Here is a 27,982-nt window from a genome sequence, read left to right as displayed (position 1 = left end):
ATAATTAATGCAAGGTTTAGGAATCAGTGACAGAGACGATCGTTGGTCGCCATGGAGGGGTACAAGGTAAGGATGCCGCAAGGAAAATGACGACTAAGTGGTCAATAAAACATGAAATTTTCAACATTTATATTCACTCGATTTTTAAGCTCCATCAACGACTTGGCAAGGGCGCTCAAGGGTCTGTGTTTCTGGCTGAAAACAAACAAGACAAGAAAATGTATGTTCTGAAAAAGGTGAGCTCGAGTTTAATTGCGTTACAATTTTCTGTTGATCAAGATTCGTGCGCCGATTATCATTTTCTCTTGTTATTCGTTAACATAGAAAACCTCGTCTTGTCAGCAGTCAATACTAGATGTGTGAGTACAGAAATTGCAATCGATAAGGCTCTCTTGAGCTTCTCAGTGATTAAGTTATAAGCTTAAGTTTAATGCTCACAGCTCAGCTTAATTTAAATTGTAGGAGAATTCGAAGAGCTGTCATTATCAATGACACGAGCATTCCACAGTTGTCTGATTTGGTGTTTCACGTGTATTTTCTTAGCAACCATGTTAAGAGGAATGTTTATTTGGCATATCATTCTTGCAATATTACATTTCAAGGCCAATTCCTCGTCCTGCCTTCCAGTTGATACATTCCACTGAAGTGATGTACAATGTAAAACCAAAAGATGTTTTTCTGAACAGAGTTTAATGACATGCAAAAACAAAAGTCAGCAGTAAGCTAATGTAATCCAGATCTTGAAATGACGTGTTGATCGAGGAGCGACCCGCTTTCAGGAAAATTGACAAGTCTATTGTTCGTGTTCATTTCAATTCTTGCCTTTGCTTGTTCTCAATGAGGCCACTTATCCTTATCCCTCAAAACACCGCCTACTTAATTTGCAAAATTTAATGTGGAGTTGACCTTCAGACGAAAGGTGCATTGCACAGTTACCCAAGGTCAGTGTGCTTTGTGTTCATAATCGCTGCTAAAGATACAGCTGGGGTCTTGATAAACCAGGACATTCACCTTACCGGTTTTAGCAGCTGACTGTTTTGCTGAGATTGTCTTCAAGGTGTTGTGGCAAAACTTTTGACTGAAATTTTAGTGGTGGTGAAACATGGTATACATACACTGTGGCAGGGCATTATTTAGGAAATGTGAAAAAAAAAATGCAATTAGTTGCTCAGTATTTCAATCTTTTCTTCCTCAGTGGTCTTCCATTAAAAGTCTCTGCTTATGAGCCAGAAGGCCCATCAGGCCGGCACTAATATCGCCGGTTTCATTAACATGAAGCGACTAGAAGTATTTATACTCCCCCCTGGATGGGATGCTAGTCCATTGCAGGGTTACCCCCAGCATTTTTGCTGGTACCCATTTTATACACCTGGGTGGAAAGAGGCACCGTGAGAGTAAAGTGTCTTGCCCAAGAACATAACACAATGTCCCCAGGCAGGACCTGAACCCGGACCACACGATCCGGAGTTGAGCACTCTGACCATGAGGCCACCGGTCTTCCATTAACAAACCAAATTTCATCTGGAACTTTTAGTGACAATTCTTTTGCCATTTTTAACATACGGTAACAATGGGAATTAATCTTGAAGTAATTTCAGTATAGCCTGGTTTTAATTATTGTCGCTTAGCAATGCAAGCATAAGCACAAGCATAAGCATATAAGCATAACTTGCTCATGCCAAGTGAAAACGAACGTCGACATAAGCATAAGTGTTCATCAAAATCAACCGCAGCCTCCGTCATTTTGTTGAAACGCTCAGATGTGGGGAATCTGGAATGAGTAGTTTAATTGGCCAGACATAGCAAATTTCCTTGTGCTTATGCTGTGTTTCTTCTTAACACAACGCAAGAAAACACAAGCATAGGTGCAAGCACAAGGAAAAGGAGAAAATTTGATCCTTAGTAATGTTTTTGTGTTGGCATTGCTAGTGAAAGCCAGGCATATGGGAGGATGTGACAGGTCTAAAACAGGTTACATTCAACAGGTCACTTGTTGCAGGTCATTGTTTTACCTTTTTGAAAGTAACCCAAACCCTTCAATTTGGCTAACCCTAGGCCTAAAAACCAACCTTAGGCCTAGGGTTAGTCAAATTGAGGGTTTTGGTTACTTTCCAAAATGTAAAACAATGACCAGCTGTGAGTGACCTGTGAAATGTGACCTGTGTTTTAGACCCGCTGGGGAGGATGGGCTTAATGTAAGAAATTACTTGTCCATGGACAGTAGCCGATATAGCATTGATTTGTTGAGGAAAAGTGGTGTATGTAGCCACTACTCTAATTTATTTATGTCAAGTGTTATCTTCACATTTTTTTAACTTCTTAGGTTGAGTGTAATGATGAAGTGGAAGCAAATAAAGCCTTCAAAGAAGTATGACAAGTTTTGCAAAACTTAAAATATCCATTCTAAAATCACAGATGAAACAATAATTATTATTTTAGGCATTGAAATTTAGTGTCTCACTTTATTATAACTAAAAGGAGCATTCCCAAATCTCTTCTCCAATGCAGCTGTTGAATTAGCATCTTGTGACCCTCCTCCTTTTGCATTGCAGAAGATAACTTAACCCTTTCACTCCTGTGGGGTTCCCCATTGACGAGTAAAATCGTCTGGCGTTAGACAGAGTAAAATCTATAAGTGACACTCTTGGGAGTGAAAGGGTTAATCAAGACATAAACACTTTTACACTGACCATTTGGTTATTTTAATTATCATGTGTGGGGCAAAATTACTGAATGCTGATTGGCTGAGATGAAGGGCGTTTTTTCTTAATCACGATGGTACTTTTGGTAATTACTGGGTCTTGATTGGTTAACAGTCAACTTATCCAGAGCAAGCGAAGTTACAAGGGTTAGAGAATAAATCTTCCAGATTCCAACTCTGATGAAAGTGCTTTTTCACATATAAATACATTTTAAAGCATTATTTCTGATGACAGCAACGATTTATTGAATTGAACTTTAACCAAATGAAAGCGTGTTAAGTTGATTGTCATTTGTTGCCTCATTAGTGAATCAGCTTCTCTCAATAATGTTGCCTTTTATGTGATAAATGTGTAATCACAATGTGCCCTTGTGCAATTAAGGATTAATTTCACTTGTATTTTCAAAGTTTTTCAAATTGCCCTTGTCGCTTCTCAAGTCAGGCAATTTTGTGAACACTCTGAAAATACGCGTGAAATTAATACTTAATTGCCCTCAGGCCCATGCGATTGCATATAATAATAATAATAATAATAATAATAATAATAATAATAATAATAATAATAATAATAATAATAATAATAATAATAAGGTTATTTACATGTAGCTGAGCATGGGTGCTCTACTAATTGGGGAGACTCAGGACAATTTAAAGCAAATGTTGGTTTTTGGTTCAAAATGGAAACTTGAGCATAACAGCAGAAGAATTTTAATAACTCAATGTTGCAACTATTGTTCTGTAGTTGTAGTTGACCAATAGTTTTGTAACGTTTATCATTGTCTTTCATGGGCTATTAGTACAATTAGCATGTATTGCTTTTGATCGGATGTTTCATTTTAATTTTAAGGCGGTGGCATTACAAGAGCTTCAGCATGCAAACAAACACCCTTACATTTGTGGTTACAAGGAGTTCTTTGTCACATGGGATAAAGAGGTCTGTTTCTTACATACTTTTCCTGAAGTTGGTAATTTAATATTACTGAGTGAATAAAGCCCTGATTCCTCCCAGCTTCTTCTTACCTTGGCTTCATTAAAGTAATAAAAACAAAGAGATCAGTCAGAACATGCTTTGTTTACTTAGCTGCATATATACATGTGATGGTAAATTGTGAAGAACAGCTCTCCTCCACCAACAGTCAACCATCTGTCTACCGACTATTGACCAGACTGTCGGTAAGCTGTCGGCCAACAACGTTATTTACGTTTTGCTGAAAACATAACTGCTTGTAGGTCATCTGTTGGCCGACAATCAACCAACTAGTCATGGCCATCTGTTGGTAAGGTGTTGGTAACCTGTTTCAAAATACATGTGGCAGAAGTATTAGAAAATGATAAAAATTAGTGAATTCAAGAGCTTCACCAAGATATACAAACAGCAAGAAATAGATGAAAGCACAGGGCAAGAACATTGGTCCTGTATAATGGAACGATACTTGTGCATATATTTAAATTTTTATTTGTAGCCTTGAAATTTTCATCGTGTATAAATAAATCACTTAAATGGATAACAAGACAAATTAAAAGAATGATGCGAAAATGGGAAAGGCTTTTCAAGAAGGCTCTAAGCTCTAAACGTGCCACATTCAGGTAGTCCTACAAGAAATATCAAAATTTGGTCAAAGGGCAGATTCATCTTTGCCCTCAGCAATGCAATGATATAAGTTCTCTTTTCTCTGTTGTCATCCCCCTCTGGAATGGTCTTTCAATGGCTGATGATAATGCTGAGTTTGTTACTGCCTTCCAAGCAAGTACTTTGCCAACCGTAAGACAATATTGCAATGCAATGTAAATACTTGTGTTGTAAATAGTAATTTTAATTTAGGTATTTTTTTTCCCTCTTTTACTGCTTCATTGCTGACTATTTTAGTATCCTGTATAGTCTCATTACTTCTAGGATTACTAAATATGTATTTATTTATATAAAGGTTGTGTGTATGTATGTACATGTATGTACAAGCCTTCAAATAAGTGCCAGTGATCAGACATTTGTCTGGTAAAATTGAGATTTTGACTGGCAAGCTATCAGTGTGACCTGACAGGCTGATCGGGGCCTTCTGTCACGATGCGAATTCAAAGTGAAAAATATATTTTCACTCAAGAAAGCCAAATGAGAAGGTGTCCTTTTAATATATGGCGGTAATGCATGATGGCTAAGTTTCATTTTGATTTGTTTTCATTTGCAGCTTGTGTTTGATGACGTCTTACTAGTAGCGCTGCTCCAAAAATGTAAACACTCCTGCCCTTATTCATTCAGTTTGGATTTCAAAATTTGCACAAAGTGTTTCCCGAAAACCCATTTACATTGATTTGAATTAAATATTGTAACGCTGCAATTTACTGTGGAATCAACAAGGGTACTGTTCCGCAAATGCATGTTGTTTGTGTTGTCATTGGACTGATAAGATTTTATGACCAGTTTTACGGCAAAATTCTGGGACTCGAATTACATTTCTCACCGCAACTTCAATAACTAAATTAGAAAAGTTACTGTGTATGCAAAAACAAAAGCTGAAACATTTGAGGATTTGTAAAAGTGTATTTTGTTCGACTAGAATGACAAAAAAGAAAGCAGCAATATTGTCAAAACAGCATTTGACAGTGCGCACGTGTTTAGATTGTTTTCATTGTCACACATCAAAACACAAATTTGAAAGTGTCATGACCTGACATATGACAGGCTTATAGCAAAAAATTTTTTGCAGGCTTGTACGTATGTATGTATGTATTTTGTTGAGTAATCTATTACATGTACATGTATAATGGTCATATATTCTGTAATGTAGATACAGAACATTAGTTATATAGTAACTTTTACAATTATAACATTATTGATGCATTTTATAACCAAAAATGCATTCCAATGGGATTCCATTCCGGAAAGATTTAAATTTAGTTTGAGCACTAAAATCGCCCCATTTGATTAAAATTACCCTATGAACCTGAAAGAAAATTTGTCTGTTAATGGCAAAGGTGAGAAATCTCGTTAAATTGATTTGTAGACTGAGGCTATTTATTTAGGTACTGGTACCTTTTTATTTTTACAGGAGGCAGCCATGTATGTTTGTATTGTAATGGATTATTATAAATTGGGTGAGTTAATTAAAGAAAAATAATATCATTGTATTCTGCCATGAAGTCTTTTAGTTTCTCTAATGGTTATTATTCTTATGTGTGTCAATATGTCATTTTATCATGAATTGATTTGCGCCTGGTTAATTTGCTTTTTAAAATTGTTTACTCTCCCATTTCAAAGCTTCATTTTTTGGAAAGTAAATGTAACCCCTCCATTAATCATCTTAGCGAACAGGAAAGGAAAGGAACTTAAATAAGTGTCTAGTCTTTTAGCGCTGGAGCACTAATTGGGGACACTGTAAACTGAAATCAACAATTAACACAAATCAAATCAGACTGCAAAGAAGTGAATTAAACACCCTGCCCCCCAACATAGTGAAGCAGAAATTATGACAACATTTCTTGTCTATGAAATAAGAACCTTTTTTGCCTCTGCAGTCTGTGATATTAAATGCATATGTGAATGCACAGATTATTCAGTCTCTAAGCTAACTACAGCCAGAAAAAATGTGAAGGAATTGATATACAGGGGTCTCATGCTTTTGGGATTCTTGGCGTTACTCCCTTACTCTTTAATAGAGGGACAAAATTTTAAAGTTCAACTTAATTACTTCATACATATTTTGGTGATCTGTGCATATTTTATCCTGACACATCCTGACAATGTATTTGGTATTCTTTTTGGGGGAATTATTGAAGGTGATTTGGACAAGGCACTAAAGCAGAAGAGAGCTAAAGGAGATGCAATCCCAGAGCTTGTAAGTTGTAAGAAGTGCAATGAAAGTATCGCAGGTTTTGTTAGATTAACAATGTTATCCATGGCGACTAAAAATGGCTCTTTGAGTAACAACTTGCATTTACATGAACATGTACTCTTGAGTCGCAGCTATAATTGATCTCTCTCTAAGTTGACTTCCTTAAGTGCATCAAATAAAGCATTCCATTTCATATACTGTTGTGGCCTCATACTTAACATAAATGGTTGGTTTTACTAATCTGCTGTCCTAACAGATGAGTGTGTTTTGTTAATTATGTCACCATTTCAAACAGGTGAGTCTGAAACACAGGTCACATTCCACAGGTTAAGGATAGAAGTCCCTGCTCCACCGATCAATGAACAATGAAACTAGAAGTTTTCCCTAGACCTAAAACAACATTTTTATATCCCAGTGCCATGTACACTGACCTGTGGAATGATGTGACCTGTGTCTTAGACCTGCTGTTTTAATCATGGGAAAAAGCATGAAACCTCAAACTTGAGAAATGTTCTGGAATGGAATCAAAACTTTGAGCTTTTATATTTTTACCAAAAAATATCACTTGATCTTAATAAAGAAATCTGCTTTATTGAGGAATGTGTGTAAGATACACATGTCAGCAATTTCCTGTCCAGAAATGGGGGAAGCAAATCAAGAACCTATTAATTCACTAACATTGAAATATAATGGTCATTCATGAATTATTTTAGTCCAGATTAAAAGTATTTACTGTTCTTGTCAATTATTTTGACATCACTAGTAATTACCTAAAATGGCCATTTGTTTATTAATGCAACAATTATTATTTTACATTGAATTAGGTGTTAAAAAAATGGTTTGGCCAGATGGTCAATGCGCTTGCCTTTGTTCATAGCAAGAGTATGATACACAGGTATTGTCACAGATACAGCTGTATGTCTTTAAAACAATAATTATCGAATTACCGGTTGGTTTTTTTTTGTTATCCAGATCCATAATGAAACATGAAGAAAGTCAGGAATAAGCTTAGGCTGATTCCTTTTGCAAGGTCTTGATAACCTGAATTTAACAAAATCAAACTACAAAATTGTTTGAATATATATGGATCCTTCTATTTTAACATTTGAGTTGCTTCAATAAGTACTGACTGCAGTCAAAACTGTGTTACAGTTGTTTATTCTACTCAAACCAGTGGTACTTCAAATTTTATTACTCAGTAAAACCCCTGTGTTTTCAAAAAATTGACAAGGTGGCTGCATGATTCTGAAATTAAAGGATCTTTGCCCAAAATAGGGGTGGCGAATGGTAAATGCGAGACTTTGCGAGACGGTGAGACCAGCGTTTTTCTTTGCGAGCCCGAGACATTTTGACTTTTTAGATTGCGAGACCGAGACTTCAAAGTGTTTGACACCTTCATATAAAAAAACGAGACTGCGAGACGCACATAACTGCTCAGAAAACGAGACTGCGAGACCCGTGAAATTCGACAAAAATTTTGCGAGACCCAGAGTTTTTGGTGAACCATTCACCACCCCTCAAAATGCATTGCAAATTTTTAGGTACACACAACTACCCAAACTATGGACATTGAGAGCCAGTTAGATTGTGCCTTTTGACAATACATGTACATCATTCAAAAATTAAAAATTTCATCGATAAAAAGAAATAAAAAGTTGTTGTCACTGACTAAAAATTTTCTTTCTTCTCTTTAATAATACTATTATAACCTTCTTCAGGGTGTCTTGAAAACAAAGACCCCTAAGACCGTAAGACTTCCAAAATGAAGAAAGTACCCCAAAACCCTCAATTTGGCTAACTGTAGGCCTAACTAGGCCTAAAGTTGGTTTTTAGGCCTAGAGTTAGCCAAATTCAGGGGGTTGGGTTACTTTAATTTTTTCATTTTCTAGTCTTAAGGTCTTATGGGGTCTTTTATAGGGCATCTTTAGTAGGGGTCTTTGTTTTCAAGACACCCCCTTCTTCAGCATAAAATGGCTTACGAATCATTCGTAAGCCATTTTATACTGAAGAAGGTTATAGTATTTTAACTGAAACGTTCGTAAAACGTTTGTAGTCAGTGACAACAAAATTTTTAATTCTTTTTATTATCATGCCTGACTACAACTATGGTGTTTTAAATTTCATCTATGATAATTTATTTGGATGAATGTGTTGTTTTAGCGGATCATATTTAAGATAGTGAGTGTGATATAAAGTAGGTAATGATATCCCTTGTATGTTAGTTCTCTCCATTCTTCAACACCCTTTAACTTAAACAGCTTTATTAAAATGGTTACAGACCATGTTACATCAACCAAAATTATTCAAACTAATAGAGAATATTAATTTATTCACGGAGAAAACAGCATATTAAATTTGTTGAGGATAAGTGCATGCAGCAAACAGAACACATTTTGTTTATTTATTACTTTATGTACAAATTGCATTCTTCTCTCTTTTGAACAGAGATTTAAAACCAAGCAACATTTTTCTGGCTGAGGATGGCAGCATTTCAGTTGGTGAGTTGCATGATGATCTAATGATAAACGTTTTTAACACTTGACCATAATGTTAGTTTTTACAATTTAAGTACTATAATTTGTTACTTTCTAATCCTTGCAAGTGTTTTTTTTATAAAACCTCAGGTGATTTTGGTGTTTCCACAATCATGGATGATGCACGGACACGAACAAGAACGACAGTAGGTCTGTTAATTAAGCTGTCGAGGGTCTTGAGTAGTTATTAATAATTACGTTTTTGATCATATATGTACAATCTTGGAAGGTTTGGGTTACCTTAAATTTACAACATAATTTGAGCAATCCACCCAATCGTATACCAATTAGTACATACAGTATTACTGTGATTGGTTTTACATAATATGATAAATTATTTTATATGTAAAACCAAACAATTTTCATTTTTGTTCAACTATCATTTATTTACATTCTGGCATCTCATAACAACTTCAAAACAAAATCTGGAAATGGTTTGATTTTCATATCTTTTCGGATAAGGACTGCATACCCCTTTGCGCAATTAACCCTTGCTGATTAAGTAATGTGGGACGTGGAAGAACCCACACACTGTTAGGGGATGGAATTCCCGGTTTTTTGATCTGGCCTTAACAGATATTCTATCAAAAAGTTAAAGGTTTGGACTAAACTATTCAAGAGGCGACTGCAGTTAAGGCAACCGAAAGGCTCCTTTTTCAATATCTTCTACCATATTTACGGTATCACTTTTATCCTGTTTCATGCAGGACTTGTTGCCAGTAATACTGGTACTCATTTTACTGACCAAAAATGGATGGAAAGCAGGGGTTTCAATAACTTTTGATGTAGATGCCTGGGCTAATCAATGTAAAGCAGCGGTCACTCTTGTCTTTTACAAGAGTTTGAGTGAAAATCAAGACAGAGTAGCCGGCAGTGAGACAAAATTCTGACAAACAGACAATGGTATACCACCGGTAACCGGCTTTTAATGAAACCCCTGATGGAAAGCTGAGTGACCTTTGGAGTGCATGTGTATGGATTCAAACCCATGTCAGTGTTTTAATCCATGGCATAGTAATGTCACACAATTTCTGTGCTGATCCTGGTTAATGCCGGTTCATCCCAGCTCAAAACACTCATCATTAGTAAAAGATTATATGGGTTTTTTCTGCTACATTAGGTACAATGAACTGGATGGCACCAGAAGTTTTAGAAAGGCCGTATCCTTTAAACATGTCATATTGTTAAATTAACTGTTCTTACTCCCTTAATGCTCCCATTCTGTTACTCGTCATTTTATTATTCATTGCCTTTATAGCTGCATTTGTCCATTTTGTGATTAACATGATTGGAGTATTTATCATTAACTAGGTGAACACCTGCCCAAAGATATTAATCTATGTTGTAACTCTTAATTCATACAAGATATGATGAAAGGAGTGATGTCTGGTCTCTAGGATGTATAGTTCTTGAATTAGCCACATGTGGATTTTTGGATGTGAGATGAATTTCTTACCATTTTTATCAGTTGTTGTTTGGGGGATGCTTTGGTTTAAGAACTACCTTGGCAAAAGGACAGATAACATCTATGGGTACTCCTACTGTTGGCAGCAATTAAGTTCTTAGATGAAGAGTGCCAGCATATTCTTGCAACACACCACTCCTCTTCCACAGCACCACAGCTTGTCCTGGGAAGAATAAGAAAGAAGCTTGCATGAATGATAATAATTATTATTATAACAAGACCATTAACGGCAAAGACCTCACTTTCTTTGTTGTCAACTTTGTTGAAAGTACATTTAACTGTATTGTTGTAGCCTTTTTGTCCATGGACGTTTTACTCAATTTTTTGTTTCTTTGTTTAGCAAGCACAGATATCATTCAAGCTATACCAGATCAAGCAATCACCTCAAGAACTAGAAGATGTACTTAAAGAGGTTGGAAAGGTGTGTCATACTATTGTTCAGTTTATATCCTATCCCTTTTTTGTCAGTCTCTCTGTCTGTTCCATTTTTTGATTTGAACATGCTGCTTATTCCTTCTGGTGTCCCTTCATTCTTTTTAATGTTTGCTGTGACATATTTATTTTGTTGGTCTTCGTTGTTGCAGACATATGCCAAAGATTTATGCCAGATGATTCGTACAATGCTTAGACGGAACTTTCAACAGAGACCTACTATGAAGTGAGTTTTAACTTACTTCAATTAGGATAAGTACACCCACATAATTACTTTAAAAAGTCGGAACATTCATTCTTTCTGGACTTAAGGGGATCTCCACTTGAAGAAAAACAAGATTCTAGGAAATAATGTCTGCAATCAAATGATAATAAAAATTATAATAAGTATTTTTTTTAAATATTTTCAAAGGAGCTTATTAGTTTTGTATACAAAATAAAAGAATTTCAGAATCGTTAATTTTTGTTTTCAAATTTCCTGGGTGCCTTCATTTTGGATAATATTGTAGTTGTGATTTGTTACAGGTTCCCTATTGTTACATTAAATTTTATTTCGCAAACACGCCTTTGTGTCGTAATGATAGGGCAACTGTAACACATCACAAACATTCCAGATGGAGGAGCTCAAGGAATTGTAAAGTGAAAGTGAGCAATAATTATTTTTAAAGAAACGTTTAAATTTGTAATAAATTTGATTGCAAGTATATTTGTTCCTCTCAGGTTTGAAGTTATTGCTTTGTTGCAGTGGTGTTTTCTTTAAAACCTACCCCATCAAATTGCCCAAAACAATTTGCCACCAGTTGGTTCTTTGCAGGGCAAGTGTCTCTTTCAGAATCAGAACTACTCCCAGCAACATTACTATTTAAACTCAGTATATATTATAAGACGAGATGCTTCCGTGAAGCATACACTGGGTTGCCTGTGGTATGTGTTACAGAAAATCAGAAGGCACTGAATTGTGTGGTATTGAACTACAGCATTCCAGTCTCTGAAGAATAACAAATAAGAGAGAAGCGAAAAACATTAGCTTCTGGACTGATAATTTTCAAGTTCCCTCACAACTTCTTTTCACCACAAGTTTACAAATGTAAGCGTGCCCTCTGAGCATCTGACAGCTTTGTAATGCCAAAGTTCACTGAGGTTGTTCACTGAGGTTCATGCCTGTCCGGCGGGGTAAGTATCTGGATGGGAGACCAAAACAATATACCCCTCATAAAACAGAAGCATCGAACCGAAAATACTATTAACGCTAACAAATGCGAACTCAGCAAGGTACAGATTTTGTTAGCTTGCTTTATGCAAGCTTATTTTATGCAAAAAGTAGGTTCTGGAGGTAATTTTGAGAGTGGAAATCAAGGTCACGCGGCAGACGGCAAATACAAACTCACGATTTAATTAAGTTAACACACCAGAAAGACGCTAACCTCATTTTGACAAGAAAATGCTTTACTATTGCCATAAAAACTATCCAGTTAAGCTCGCATATCATAAAACATGATGAATTCATAAAGGCCACCTTTTCCAGGGAACAATTTTTGAAACAAACAACATATTTGCTATTAGAGGCAAAAACCCCTTCTATTTCATTACGTGCGTGAATATAAGAAACTCAATCGTGTCAAATATGCGCAATATTGCAACAAACTAAATTTCAGGATCAAACCGTTTCCATGAAGAACCTTTTCCTTGAATAATGAAGCACAAAAAACACGACAAGCTTTCTTTCAAATAATTCTTGGCTGTCACATTTCCAATTTATTTTTACCTGAAGACTGTGCAGAGTTGATCACAGATCCACGTAAGGTGTTCGACTCGTTCTCTGTCTTTGTTGAACCCATAAGTTACCAGAGAATTTTCCATTTGGTTTCAGTGTTCTACATAACAGCACACTTGGTAAAATATTATTTTAGAAATACAGCTCACTTTGATTTCGGCTCGATGGGCGATAGATTGTTGTTGAAGTCCATTACTCGTCGCTTTTGAGATTCCAGGTGCCTAGTTTATCCAGCTGTTTATCCAACTGACTTTCCATTATTGAGCTCCATAAGGGTATATTTTGTTTAAAGATCCACTAAAACGCCATTCGCGTTACATGACTTTCCACGCCATTGCAGGCTAAGTTAATGATTCTTCTGTGTCCACCAGAGAAATCTACGCATTTCCACCACCCTCGCAGAAGGCTCTATGCACAAAGACACCACTTACCAGGGGAGTGACAGGCAAGACTTTTACCGACACGGAAAAATAATAATAATAATAAAAATAAAACAAACAAATCCCACCCACTTTCCGAACTGGGATTGCCATACTGGCAACCCAGTAATAAGGTAGGATAAAATACGAAATACGTAGGAGTCATTTTTTGATATATGCAGGAATTTAATTCCATATTTTTATACTTTCAGGGAATTAGCCGAGATGCCATATGTAAAAAGTTGTATCGCACTTAGTAACAAACAGGCTAAAGGGAGCTCTGCATCGCCATCCAAGGGAGCAAAAAAAGAATGTGAGTGGAACGTTTTATAAGATTCCTGAGTGGCTCAACAGATGAACTTAATTTACTTCCAATGTTTATTTTTATGTACGTGACCTCATTCTTGATAATAAAAACCCATTGTAGATCTATGTTTACTGAGTGTACTTTTCAACTCTTGACATCATTAACTTTTGATTAATATGTTCCTTGCAGCTGTGAAACCAGTACCCAAGGACAAGGGTGTGGCCGGTGTTCTTGGTAAGTTATAAAAACTAAAGAAACTAAATGGTGATATTTTGAAACTTTACTATTGAAGCTTGTGGGGCCATGAAAGCTCACATAGAGAGCAAGCAGATCAAATGAGCACATTGTTGTTGAGAAACCGAACATAAAGGAAGCATTACCTATTGGCCATTTACAAGGAGTTGTAGAGTTGATGATGACGTAGAACATACCCGACGTAGTATACAGCGTGGACAAGAGCATACGCCAACGGCTCCTGCCAACTAAAGCATACTATCAAAGTAAGCTGGAATGCAAATCACTGACAGCAAATGTCGCATATGCAATACGGCCACTGAATCAACAACACACGTGTTATGTGCATGCCTGAGATTTGCACAATCCTTGTATAAAGCAAGGCACGACAGGATGTTAAGGCCTTTAAACCATAACCTGTTGTACAAATACAACTTCCAAGAAAGTCATCACTCCAAACCATGGAACCAACAAAGTATTCCTGAAACATCAATGGAAAATGACAGAGCCAAAATGACCTGGGATGTACCGCTTCAGCTCGAGAAGGCTCCTGAAAATGGAGCTAACAACATTGTATTTGATTTTCTTGGAGGCTATCACACCCTACTGGAGCAAGAAAGCCATTATTTGACAGCAAATCATCAAGAGACACAATATCTTATTTAAAAAATCACAAAAATGGATTCTATGCCAAAATGGAGAAATTGTGAAAGAAAGCAAAACATGGATCTTGATTGAAGGAACGGTATGCAGTGTTGGGAGCACTGAAGAATGAACCAGACATAAAGACGAGAAATACACAGAACTAAGAGCTGGAATAAAGAGGATCCACAAGGACTGTAAAGTTACTCAAAAAAACATTGTATTTGATTTTCTTGCGGGTATCACACCCTACTGGAGCAAGAAATACGTTATTTGACAACAAACCATCAAGAGATTCTATGCCAAAACGCAGAAATTGTGAAATAGTTCTATGAACTCCTATAAAGAAAATGTAGATAATTAAGTCAGAACACACCAACAAAGCCTAGGTAAAAACCTGCCTTGTCAAGTGTAAGAAAAATGAAAAATTGATATTAAGATGCCATAATAATGATAATAATAATAACAAACTTTATTTTAAGTGGCCTTCTTAGGCGGCTAAAGGTTTCTTACAGATTCCAACCCGGGTTTTTACCTTTTCCAGATTACATGAAGAAGAACAAAGATAGTGTGGCTTGTCAGGTACTTTACGTAGTTCTTCTTTTGTTGAAATGTATCTTTTTGAGGAAATAATGCGTTCTTAACCCAGTGAACTATTTAACTATGAGTACATAACAAGCTGACTAGTCTTGCTTTCACCAATAGGTTCAGGCGCTGAAACATCTTGAACAGATAACAAGAAAAGAAGGTAAATTTCCTTTCAGTGTTATTGTAACCTGAGAGGAGTCAAGAACATGATCTATGAGGAAAGAACTTCAACGCGAACTTTTTGCATGAAAAGTGAGAACTTTTTCCAATTTGCGTAGGATAGTTTAGGGAGAAACAATGATCATTGATCGTTAAATCTTCCTCGAAGTAGGGCATCTGAACATCTATCAAATGTCTGATTGTTGCCCGTGTGGTATCATTAACAATTATTCCATGAGCGCGCGTTGGATATGAGTTGATAGATAGCCAACGAGGCGCGTAGCGCCGAGTTGGCTATAATCATCTCATATCCAACAAGCGCGAGTGGAATAATTGTTTTATTAAAAACGCCCCCAAAATATGGAAAACTAGACTACAATAAAAATAAAAGGGCCCAAAAAATCACGCATGTGCTTGCCGTGTTTGTAGATCATGGTATAATGGCTCATAACCCATGATGGCTTAGCCAATCAAAACTCTCGAATTGCATTATCCAATGACCCAGTTTTTAATAATTGTAATTATTTTATATAAGCATATTTATTTTTTTCGGCGACTTGCTCCAAAAGCACAAGGTGCCCATGTTGAGAGCAGTTTATAATGATTATAATCTAACAGTTGGGAGTTATTCATGCTTTTGCGTGAGTGTAAAGATTCTGTAGCATGAAGGAGATGTGGATAATCAATTTTATCAAGAGCATCATAATTAAAAAACGTAATCGCTAGCCGAAATGTGTGAATTTATGGACCAAATGTTTGTGAAGCAGACGACCCAATTTTCTTGTCCAAAGAAGAACACCCGTTCATTTCACTTCACTCCATGTAAGTCCTGTTGGGTTAATTAATAGGAACCTTTAGATTCTAGGACGAGGACGAGAACGAGTACGAGATTTGACTGGCCGTTTTTAGCGAAAATACTTAGAGAGTTTATAACCCGGACGGTTAATCTTACTCTTTGTTAGCAGCTTAGGTTGCTCAGTTGTTCTTACTGCTGGTAACTGAGCCTTTTCCTGATCGAAAAATGCTAATTAAACTACTACCGTGTTGGTGACTTGCTTTGACACGACGATATTTTTGCAAAATCTCATACTAAAATGACGACGGTATAACGTTTTTCCCGCCAAAACGACGCTGGTTTGCGCGCGCTCATTGTTTTTCCATGAGAAAATCTCGTTCTTGTAGTCGTTCTCTTCCTAGAATCTAAAGCTCCTCTATTATCTGAATGGGTGACCGTCTGGGAATCGCCTAGAGCTGCTGTACACTTTGGGTGGTCAGGCTGGCGTTGCAGCCATCAACCGTGCCTTCCACCTTTTCGATCGTTTGTGTGCTGAGGTTTTTTCAGCCGATCTCAGCCTTCCAGTTACTGGGGGTTATTCTCTGGGTACTCCGGTTTTTGCTGGCGAGTCCCAGTCGACGTCAACGCTGCATTGTGATTGCGCCAGGGCGCACTGTCAGTTCAAGCCTTACTCTGTTGTGCTGTCATCGCTTAGGGTGCGTTTCTTTAGGAGAATCCAAGATTGGATTTTTGATCTCAGATCAGACGGATGCCTCGTTCCCAAAGAAACGAAGAATCCGAAAACGGATTTTGCTGGTACGACAGCCCAGTTTCAGCCGGTTATGATAAATACAATTTGTATCAAAATGAAGTTCTGCGAAAATTTACGACTTTCTGTAAATTTCGGGTGCACGGAAGGAAAAAATAGCACTGAAAACTCACCTTGATTGCTCGCCGTGTTTCACATAAAATGGCGGGAAAGTGTACTTTCACAAGTACAACGTAGTGTTTTCGGATCCGTCTCCCAAGGAAACGCATGGATCATGAATCCGAAAAATCTGGATTCAGATCTGATCTAATGAATCCACTCAGGGAGTGGATTCTTCAGATAAATAATCCATTTTCGGATTTTAGTAAAGAAACGCAAAATCCGCTTTTGGATACAAGAATCCGGATTTGGATTTTTCCAAAGAAACGCACCCTTCGTGAATTTTATTAATTCAGTGTGGGTAATGTCGTTTTATGTTTCAGACGTGACGTTAAACAAAAAAGCCAAACAGCAAATTGCAGAGACAATGATGAATGAAAACAAAAAGCAGGAACCTTCCAAAGATGTCCATCTTCAAGCTCTCAAAATATTTATCAATCTTTCTCCTAAGGGTATGATTGAACTTCTCCATAAAATAATTGAAATATGTTGCAGTGGGATTAAATACTCTGGTGTGTCTAAAAATTGGAAGACGAAAAAAAAAAAAAAAAAAGCGAAAACATTCGATTTTGACTTTACGCGGCCCCGCAAGCATTTCGCTTTTAACTTCATTGTGTGTAAATAGAGGACGTGATGATGACTTCACACCAGGATACTTGGTAATGAATGATGTTACGATACAACTCTGTAGGAAACTAGAATAATGTACCACGCCAGATACGAAAAAAAATCCAGTGGCGCCAAATCTTGAGGAAGAGGGAATTGTAGACCGTCCCTCCATAATAAAACGAGAAATAAAAACGGTGTTGGCAGAAAGACTTACTGAGCTAGAATAGCAAGAATCACCCGCGAAAAGACTAAGTGCTTATCCAGATCGTATGACAGAAACTTAAGTGTCAGAATATTAATTTCTGGCTAACTCGTACCCAGGTCATTCAACCGTTCCACACTCTTATTTCTCTGCTCTTCACTTTACAGTGTTTTTTTCCCTTTTTCAGTTTGTGTGTAAAAACTAACGCTAAAAAACTTGCTTTGGTTTTAGCTGACGATAACGATGTGATGTTTTCAGACGAGATAATTCGCCCTGTTCTCGCAGCAATGAAGGTGATTCAGTTTTATAATGCAGTATACCGCAGTTTGGCTCAAAGGCGTTTAAAAATCTGGCGCACGCTTATAGGATTTGTTCCACGGATATGTTGCACAGCAACGTTTAAGTCTCCGATCCTCCTTTTTGCACAAGCTAGTTTTCTCTTGCTTTTAAGTGGAGGAAAGGCAAAATAACTGCACAATTTTCGTTCCTTGATTATTTGAGACGCCTTCGTTTTGAGAGGTGCAGAGGGATAGCACCCGGAATGCATCCGCCAAGCATCGGGATTTTCAAGACTTTCTAGCCTTCTCGGATAACCGATCTTCCAACCCTGGTTCATGAACTCTGAGTGACAACCACTGACGGTCACTCTGATCGCAAAAAGCAGGGTACGGAGTTACTGGTGTTCTTGTGTTGGCAAAGGTGACAACACTCTGTTTGGAACCTCCAGTCCTGTTATATTTCATCAGGAGCGTACAATAGACATACTGTAGCAAAGGGCATTGTGTAGTTATGCGAGGCTCTTTATGGCCAGGAAATGCTCGAATTTGAGTCTGAATCCGCGAGAAAATCAATAAAAAGTACAGAGATTTGGAATCGCGTTAACGGCAAACGGGATTGAGCTACTGCTTGTCATAAAACAATAAATTCTCATTCTCGTTGTAGTTGTTGCGCTAACAGCAAACATCTTGACGTTTGACGCAGAAGTAGATTCTACTAAGCTCTCGCAATTCACCTTTATCACTCGGCGGCCATCTTGGAGTCCGTGGGGAATAAAGGCTTTGTCGTTGCATTGTCTTTGCCCGTCCAGCCTCACACTGAATGAGAGGTTCGACGGGCAAAATCTTTAGTTTGGACATTGAGTGATATGGACCAATTGTATCAAGCGAGATGTGGAAGCTTACGATTAACCCCGGTACGCGAATGAAGAGGTGTATGAATCTATGATTACTCGGGAATGCTCGGAAGAAAATCGCGTGCTTCTAGCAGGGGTCACACCAATGACCTTCCACTAACTAATTCGTATCCTCCCAGTCTGCAACGAAGTTTGAGGTTATTTGGTTAACCTTCTTGGTGTCTGCTCAAATAAAGCTCGTTCTTTATTTCTTTGATGTTTAATATTTGACAGTCACATATATCCTCATCTGAGCTGCAAGCGTGTGGTTGTCAATTGCTAATGGCACTGTCAGCTGATGGTAAGTTTGAAATCCTTTTACTGAGTCACAGACTTGTTCTTTTCCGTGATCCCTCCTCAGTTTTGGTGTATTATAAGTTTCCTACGGGAGTATTTCAAGTGGCGGGTTAAGCTAATTCGTGATGCAGCGAACTCTGTAGATCGGAATGTGACCACATTCTCAGAGCAAGGGAACGCAAGCCTCCTTGATCTGGGCCTAAGTTGTTTGAAACAGTTTCAGCCATTTGTAGTGATAGAAGCGTAAAAAATACGCTGTGAAGTAACGTTCTCGTGGTCTTCGCTTTCCTCTTTGCAATGTGGCCATCTGCCTCCAGGATGCTGTCGTCGTAAGATACGCCAGCAAATTACTTCACTACATGACTGCATACATGTAACACGCTAATTTAACGTGTTTGTCTTACATATACCAGAGGCTGCAGGTGAAATTATTGGTCGCTTCGGAGGAGTGCAGGACCTTTTATCAGCCTTGAGAGCTTTTCCCGACGATAAAGCAATTGCCTCCAACTGCTGCGGGGCGCTATGGAGTCTTGCAGTTAGCGGTATGGTTTTGTTTTTAGTTCACCTGATTCAACGCGTTTTGACAGTAGATTTCGCGGGAGAGGACTTCAAGCACCCGCTTGTATTTACAAGTTGATGCTAGTATTTTGTGGTGTCTTTTGGAAACCAGTGGCTCTTTCGAAGCGAATCTGAATTAAAGGGCAGTGTCATAAGAGACATCAAGAGTTTTGGTAAAAATTCACTCACTTTAAATTTTAACCTCCTCACAATTTCGTTGCCGTTGCAATGTACGTCAGACAGGTATTGATGAAGAATATTATCAACTTAAGAGGTGTGAGCTTAATATAACACCAAATTCTCATGACTGCCCGACAAAGAAATCTATGGAACATTTCCATCGAGAGAATGAAAGGGTAAATATTTTATTCTTTCTCATCATGCACGCTACTTATTTCAGGACCGAAATAAGGGTAATCTGGAACCATAAGAATTTTTTGCCGTGTGTTAACAACAACAGTATCGGCCCAATTTTTCAGTGTGAAACCATTTCTGTCTTGGCCATCTCACAGTCGCAAAGAACAACTATGGATAGATTTTTGAAGTACTATGTATTCTTGTCATAGAAACCGTTTGATTTTGTTCATTTTTTTTTTTTTGTAGCTTTTATTGAAAAAGCTCCTACGTATTCTCCATCTTTTTTTACAAAAAATAGCATGATTTGCCTTGATGTGGTTGTTTTAAGTATGGTAGCGTATCGTGAACGATTGGCGCCAACATGCTTCTTACCTTTGTTTAAGCTAGAATTCCTCTGCTAATCATCACACTTGCTTTGTATCTTCTGTGTTTTTTCATTGTTTTTTTTTTTTTTCATTTCATAAATTAGAGGCCAACTGCAAGATTGTGTCAGAGGAGCGTGGGTTAGAGGACATTGTTCTGGCGATGGGAAGACATAATACAGATGTAGAACTTGTGGAGGGAGCTTGTTCAGCGTTGTGGTCTCTGTCTATGGAAGGTAAATTATCAGATTTTTCCTTTGAGGTCCGTCGTGCAAATAGTAATCCCCTCTGACAGGGCAATCCCACATGTCACAATGGGGTTGCAAGGCTCCTGCCCAAACTATAAACTGCTCTCAAGAAACGGGGCAAAATTGTATTTAAAAAAAGGAAAACTGATATTTTAGCACTTGTATTAACCCTTTCACTCCTGTGGGGTTCCCCATTGACGAGTAAAATCGTCTGGCGTCAGACAGAGTAAAATCTATAAGTCCCAGTGGCCCTTACAGGAGTGAAAGGGTTAATGGGGACATAGTTTTTGAGTGAACCTAGCTGTTGTTAACCCTTTCACTCCTGTGGGGTTCCCCATTGACGAATAAAATCGTCTGGCGTTAAACAGAGTAAAATGTATAAGTCTCGGTGGCCCTTACAGGAGTGAAAGGGTTTGTTGTTGAGACATTTTATGCACTCGTTTATTTTCAGACTACTTACCCTTCAAGCCTTGCATGAGCTTACGTTTTGTGAAATTACATCCGTGTTCAAGTACCGTTTGTCACTACTTCAATAAAAAAATCAGTGGTAACATTAATTTTACAAATTGAAGAAACGTCGCGGAAAAGTTTATCGATAAATGCTTTGTCTTTGCAGAAGAGAATCTTGAACTAATGGAGGATTTAAATGTTATCGATTTGATCGTTGATGCCATAAAAATGCACAAGAAGGTTAGATATGGTAGATAAATCTTTGGAATAAAATTTTCAATTAACAAGGCAACTTGCTTTGAATCCAGAGGCTTTGAATCATAATTCTCTATTATGGTGGACTTGTGCTAATGAGCTGTTCCACAATGCGTTTTCTTTCTTATCTTGTCTGGTATAATATTTGTTGTGGCAGTTGAAAGTTCTTACCGCATTGCGAGTCAAGATACTCGATAGGTGCTACACTAGAAAGTTTCTTGCAACTTGTCTTCCCCTCGGTAATTATGATAATCATGTAATATGAGATGCAAGAAAAATACTTCAGTCTTGTGTGCAAAAAACTGCAAGAATTAGACAAATGCCCTTTCGGGGACAACTTTTTCGAGCAATTCGTTTCGCCACAAAATTGAGCGACACGTTGTAATTGCCATTTTGTAAGATATGCTTCATATTGTCGAAGTGAGTGGAACTGGAAATCGTTAAAGACGGTGATTTGCTTGTCACCTAGCTTAGCTTATTTTGAAATCGATCAGTACCGGTCGACCTTCAGATTTTGCTACGAGTGCAAGCCTTCTACACAATCGGATTGTGTACTAGAACGACTTTTCAAATTTACGTGGAGTGACCTGGTTTATCGAATATTGTTGCTCAGCAATCTAATGAGTTTTGAATACTACGAACGTGACAGATTTGAATTGGATTTCGCACTGGTCCATTTTGCCGGCACTCGCAGTCAAATGTGAAGGTCGCTACTATCTTCAAAAAAAAAGCCTTTTCTCCAGATTTTTTTAAATGTACTCCCTAGGAACCCTCTGCGCGACCAAAATTCAAACACCATAGCAAAGAAAAGCCATGACAAATAGGATTATTGTACAACTGCCCACGACACAACTCGTAAAGAAATTCAACTTTTACACGAAAATGTACTACATAAAAGCAGTAGCTCCATCCCTGGAATGTGTTCAAGTTTACGAAAGATGGCTGATAATCCAAGATGGCGATCAACAGTCAAAGGAAACGCAGATGGACCTTGTACCACCCGAGACTACCCAAAGTCAATTTAATCTCATAATATACTCTCAGACTGGTGATACGCATGCATGCTTCTCTTTCTTTTCTATTATATATGCCAATACCACTGTCTTCTTCCAGCCGCCTCTCACTGTAAGCTGAGCTGCTCTAGATTCCGATAAAGTCTTTGAAACCCGAATGAGGCATAGATGCTTATACAGTTACTGTGATTCTTTTGTAGGAACCGAAAGTCATAAAGAATGCTTGCATGGCTCTTGCGAGTATAATAGAAGCCAAAGGTGAGTTGATGTACCTGTATATGGAGTGTTTAAGGACGGTGCCTACTATTGTTATTGCGCATATGTTCTGTGCATCTCCAGATACTCGGATTTCCTATCGGTGATGCTTACTAATACAGGGACATTTTTGCGCGGTTTAAAACTATCCGGAGAAAGTAGATCTTAGTAAGTACTCTTGGTATTCAAACAGAAAATTGGGGGTAACCATGCATTTTTGAGAGATAATAAAGTTTCAATTTGAGAAAAAACGCCATACATTGCCTTGTAGTTTACAGCTTTTTACAAATATTATTCATGAATTATCTTTGAAAAATGCGTGGTTACCCCCAATTTTCTTTTTGGATTTCAATAACACTTGTTAAGATCTACATTTCCTGTATAATCACACACCGGGGCAAAAATTTCTTTAATTAGTAGGCACCGTACTTAATGGACCATGTCTATCAGATCGCAGGCGTGCTCGAAACGGAAAAAAAAGAGATTCTGGAGTGAAATGTTTCATATTTGATTGCACTTTTAAACTTAAGTTTTCTAAGCTTTATTGTTCGGTGTGAATTGTTTTTCTTTGTTCTATTTTGAGGAGTGTTTTTCTTAACCTCGGACAATGTTAAGTGTCTGAAAAGCAGTTTGCGATTTTGATTGCAAGAGGGAGTTTTACTGTGTGCTTTGACTTGTTTTTATTTTTTCTAACGGCATTTTTATCAAAATTGTCCAGAGGTCTGTGCGTATCAGTTGCTCAAAGCCGAAGGAGTGGAAAGCATCATTGCCGCATACAAGTAAGAAATTGTCGTTTTTTATTGAGTGCTTTGGGTGATTGGGTGTCTTGAAACACAGACTGATAGCGGCTGCCTAAAGAGTCTTCAAATACTGACCACACACAATCCTGTCCGCAAACGTTCTGTTAACAGCAGAGGATCTATTGTATACATTCGTACTCGTCTCGATTAACATTACAATCCATACGTTTCACTCTGCTGACTTATCACGGTCAGATCTCGAAGTTACTGAGGGAACAGTTCATTTGACTTGATAAAATGGCATCTGTTACAATATAACAGTGGACTCAAAGACCACTAGACAAGTGAAAGGAAAGGAAAGGAAAGGAACTTTATTAAAGAGTCTAGTCGTTCTAGCACTGGAGCACTAATTGGGGACAATGTAAACTGAAATTAACAATTAACGCAAATCAAGTCAAGTGTTGGTTTTTGAGGAGTGCGGAAAACCGTAGCCTCCTTCGCAGCCGTTTTTAGGCTCAGTTCGTCCCTAACCGAGCCTAAAAACGGCTGCGAAGGAGGCTAGGAAAACCGCAGTACCCGGAGAAAAACCTTCTCGGTGCAGAGTAGAGAACCAACAAACTCAAAGCACGTATGACGGCGAGTCTGGGAATTGAACCAGGGCCACATTGGTGGGAGGCGAGCGCTCTCACCACTGCAATCGAGTAACACGATTGGCCCTAAGGCTTTTGATCAGGCAAACCACACTTAAACACTGGGAACTTCTGGTCCTAACCCTCAACACGGTAGAGCTGCGTCCTCTGATACCCAACCAATAAAGCCAGAGGTTAAAAAGAGCTGTGTACTATCTGTACGTGTTTGGGTAGGAGTCGAATCCAACCTTCTTTTGGTCATATCTTGTAGCAACATGAAGGACAATGATGAAGTTGTAGAAAACATCTGCATCCTTTTTTCTGAGCTGGTAGAATACGGTAGGTGAAAAAGATGAATTAAAAGTTAATGCCCATTATTTAGAGGCCATTTAAGTATTCAAATTTTTCAGTTACTGAACCGCGAACTTCGGACTGAAATTTGCGTTTTTGCCAAATATGAAAGAGTTTTGTTTGATTTCAGCTCATTTCTTGCCTGCTATCTGCAAATTTCAAGCAACCTCTCAAAATAGCCTGCGCTGCTGACGGTTTTCTCCCAGCAAACGAGCGGCGAATCCGCGAGGGCATTGGGCGGGGATTTTCTTCCCTCCCCAATGCCCTCGCGGCTTCGCCCCTCGATGGCTCGCTCGCAAGGACAAAACCGCCAGCTACACAGAGAGAGACAAGTTTGTGACAAGCTGCAGACGGCCTAAATCTCTGTCTTTCTTCTTGACTATAATTTGCGGTTTCAAATTCAGGTTGGTGATGTTGATTCAAGAATAAATATTTTAGTTGCCCTATGTCGGAAGTCACGTTTTTCGGAATTTTTATTGCACGATAAAAATCATCCCTATTCACCGAGAACAACCGAGCGAAGACTAAAGCAAAGCCTTGGCTTCTGCGTAAGTTGGGGCAGATTTGATAGTCAATATCAAAAGTGCTTGTGAACTTTTTTGTCAATATAAAATATTGAAATTCGCGATTCATTGGATTAACATTAGTTTCCCCGTACTTGCCAAGTGGGAGAATATTAACAAAAATGCATCTTGATCATTTTGTTGTATTTCACAAGTTTTTTGTATCGTTGAATTTGCCATTTCATTAGAGGACATTAAGGATGAAATGAAGCTAAACGCGAATATTACCAAATTACTATCTGAAGCCAAGACGACGTTCTCAGACGATGAACATGAGGTAAGAAAAGCATGATTTGTTTTCATAATTAAATCACTCTGACGTGCAAAGCATCTCAATGCATTCTATCTTATCCCTTAAAGGACAAGGTCGCTCTAAAATGTGACTAATTTTTGTACCCACCAATTTAAAGTTCATACAGAGACTACTTATTAACTGTTGTTTGAGTCCCCAGTCTGAATCCTGGCCTAATCCCTCTCGAAAGAAGCTAAAAACATTAAATAGAGCGCCGCTATTTTGAGCGGAACTTAGTAACCGGCTGGTATACGGAAGTATCTATGGAAAAAAACGGAAGTATCTATGGAAACAAAGCAAGGGAGTGATTTTGAATATATATAATAAATAGAAAATCGTATGAACTTGCTCGTGCGTTTCGTGGTTTATGGCCTCTCGCGAAGTTTTGAAAGTTCTCCAATCGCAATTTGAAAACCTGTCTCGTGCTCATAAATCACGAAGTGCACTTGTGTTCATACGATTTCCTATGCATACTACACTATTCTTACTTTCGACGCTTTTCTGCATGCGGGAACTGAAATGTCCGAGTAAAGCCAATTTCACCTCCAGTTTTTTTGGTTATTGTTGGTCAACATTTGCTGGGTGGGAGATGTTAGAGCGCAGTTCAGTATACCAAGAATGTTGGACAACATTTATCTCACGGAGTGTTTATTTTCGTAAGATGGGGGAATGGAGGTAAGCAGGATACCGCGTACCACTGTCATGTGGATCCTCTCTATTTTTAATTTTCCCATTGTTTGACCTATCAGTTATATTGAAAAAACGTGTTCAATTTCTTCACAGGATCTACTTACGGCTGCAGCGAGTGCGCTAGCAATGCTGGGAGGAGGCCAGCGTTCAGGAAGACGTAACAGTTCAGCACGGTCCAGACCAAGAAGTGCGGCCAGGAAATAAAAATTATTAAAGCTTTAGTCCTATGCTAGCTGAACGTTATTTATCAATGTAGTAATTGTCCCGTTCTGAGCTCAAATTGGCTCTAACTTGATTTTCAAACTTTTTCCAACCAATCAGAAGCAACTGTGTGACTGCTTTGTCTATCCACCGCTCAGTGGTGGATCAGTGCTGAGCTCCCATTTTCGCGCTCTTTCAATCGGTAGCCCACGCAGGCTGCCTGATTTCCTTAGCTTTTCACTGGCATTCTCATCTGTATGTGACGTTTTTTTTTTTCGGACTGGTTCTAAAATCGCTTTATCTTATGAATAGCAAGGGGTCGCTTTTCCGTAGCACCGTAAAAACGCTGCAGCAATCCTGAATACACGTGGCCCACCATTTTGTATTGCTTCGTAAGTGTAACTATATAGAACCTTGACATTCATTACATTCTTAGTTCCAATCACAATTGCGGCTATCCAAACCATTACGTTAGATTGGGAGGAGTAGGGTTCACGTTGAGAATCAGCCAGGAGGGTTTACCATTTGTCAACAAAAACCGAAAATTCCGGTTGGAAATTCAAATGGTACAGCTCCTTCCACCGGAAAGTTTCCGAAAATGATGGAAATCCTCAGACGTATTCCTCTTTTCCCGTTGCAACCGAAATGACCGGAAAAATCCTGTACCATTTGTAAACTCCCAGTCGACCCGGCTCACTTCGATCTGTTTTCCCGCCTTTCGACACTGCAGATGCAGCAGCCATTTCAGTTTGGCATTGTTTCTTCTAACCTCGAGAGACTCGGGCCTGGGGAAACGCCACACCGGGGAAATCCTGTACCATTACGAGCGTTCCATTCCAACCGGATTTTCCGTGCAAATGATAAAACGCCTGGAGTATATGCCTAAGATCTTCCCCGGTTGTATTGTATGTGGTTCGGTTTTAGATGCGCGTCAACTGTAAATAACTTATCTACCGTTATACACAGTAGAAATGAACTCTTTTGGAAGCCCCCTTGTATCCGCTATGCTTTTGGAAGTGAACAGTCCATTTACGAAAAAGAACTATGCATGATCTTTCTTGGCAGTGGCGCAATGGTAAAAGACGCACACAAAATCATATGCATACTGGTTAAGGTGATAGTCATAGTTGTTGGGCATAACGCATTCCTAAATACGACTGTTAGTGCAAGGAGCAGTGACTTTTTTACTTCACAATCGCAAGTTACTGAGAGATTCATTTCAGTAGACAAGCTCATAGACCAAACATCTCCCAAGCCCGTATACTTTTCATGGTTACCAGAAATCTCTCAGACCTACGGCAAACTTAGCTTTACCATTTTACCTCGATATTCCTCTTTCAATGGCCGTAAAAATTACCAAAACCAGCAGTCATTTGCCACTTGACCGAGCTTGTGGGAGGAAACTCGCAAACTGCTTTGTAATGCCAAAATTCTTGAAAAACGCAAATGAAAATCAAATCATTGAAGCCATGCCAGTCACTGCTCGGTTGCATGTTGGTCAAAGGCCAGCATTCTCTTCTTCCTTCATTTCATTACTCGTGCGACACATTAAAAAAGTGAAATTTCGAGAGGAAAGCATTTTTGATATTGAGTGACAAATTTATCTTATTGAACCTAGCATATTCGGGTCTAGATACATTTAAGGGTTAGACAGAAATTCTTTCTTGTAGCAACGGTGTGAAGTCTATTTCGTTTTGTTGTGGATATATCTGATTTGCATTGTTATGTTTTCAAGGATACCTTTATATGGAAAAGAAGGTATTTTTAAATGGATAATCAACCCTTTTTCGATGGTGTGTAGCTGTAAATGGCCTAGATAGATAGCTTATTTAAATGGTTACCCTATTTTTGGGTGTAGCATATTTTTATACACAGTCATGAAACCGCAATGTAAATAAATCCGAAATCTGATCCAACATCTTGGAAATTTGGTCTCTTGATACTGCATTTTGAC

At 38.2% G+C, this 27,982-nt stretch overlaps 1 protein-coding gene across 1 annotated transcript; it reads left to right on the top strand.

Moving 5' to 3' along the window:
• On the top strand, positions 1 to 27,944 carry LOC137993281 (uncharacterized). Its single transcript, XM_068839025.1, has 28 exons — positions 1 to 66; positions 150 to 236; positions 2,324 to 2,368; positions 3,549 to 3,635; positions 5,746 to 5,791; positions 6,473 to 6,531; positions 7,353 to 7,423; positions 8,974 to 9,026; positions 9,153 to 9,212; positions 10,183 to 10,222; positions 10,428 to 10,500; positions 10,868 to 10,948; positions 11,112 to 11,185; positions 13,365 to 13,465; positions 13,649 to 13,693; positions 14,880 to 14,917; positions 15,041 to 15,083; positions 17,109 to 17,237; positions 17,828 to 17,889; positions 19,002 to 19,068; positions 19,478 to 19,606; positions 20,449 to 20,577; positions 21,206 to 21,279; positions 22,508 to 22,565; positions 23,281 to 23,341; positions 24,203 to 24,270; positions 25,034 to 25,122; positions 25,921 to 27,944. Exons 1-28 carry the CDS (start codon positions 52 to 54, stop codon positions 26,029 to 26,031), a joined length of 1,995 nt encoding a protein of 664 aa, XP_068695126.1. The 5' UTR covers positions 1 to 51; the 3' UTR covers positions 26,032 to 27,944.
• The last annotated feature ends 38 nt before the right edge of the window (positions 27,945 to 27,982 follow it).

Source organism: Montipora foliosa, chromosome 2 (assembly GCF_036669935.1).
Source record: "Montipora foliosa isolate CH-2021 chromosome 2, ASM3666993v2, whole genome shotgun sequence".
NCBI lineage: Eukaryota > Metazoa > Cnidaria > Anthozoa > Scleractinia > Acroporidae > Montipora > Montipora foliosa.
The sequence above is the reverse complement of the archived record's forward strand: the minus strand, read 5'-3'. Positions and strand labels throughout refer to the sequence as shown.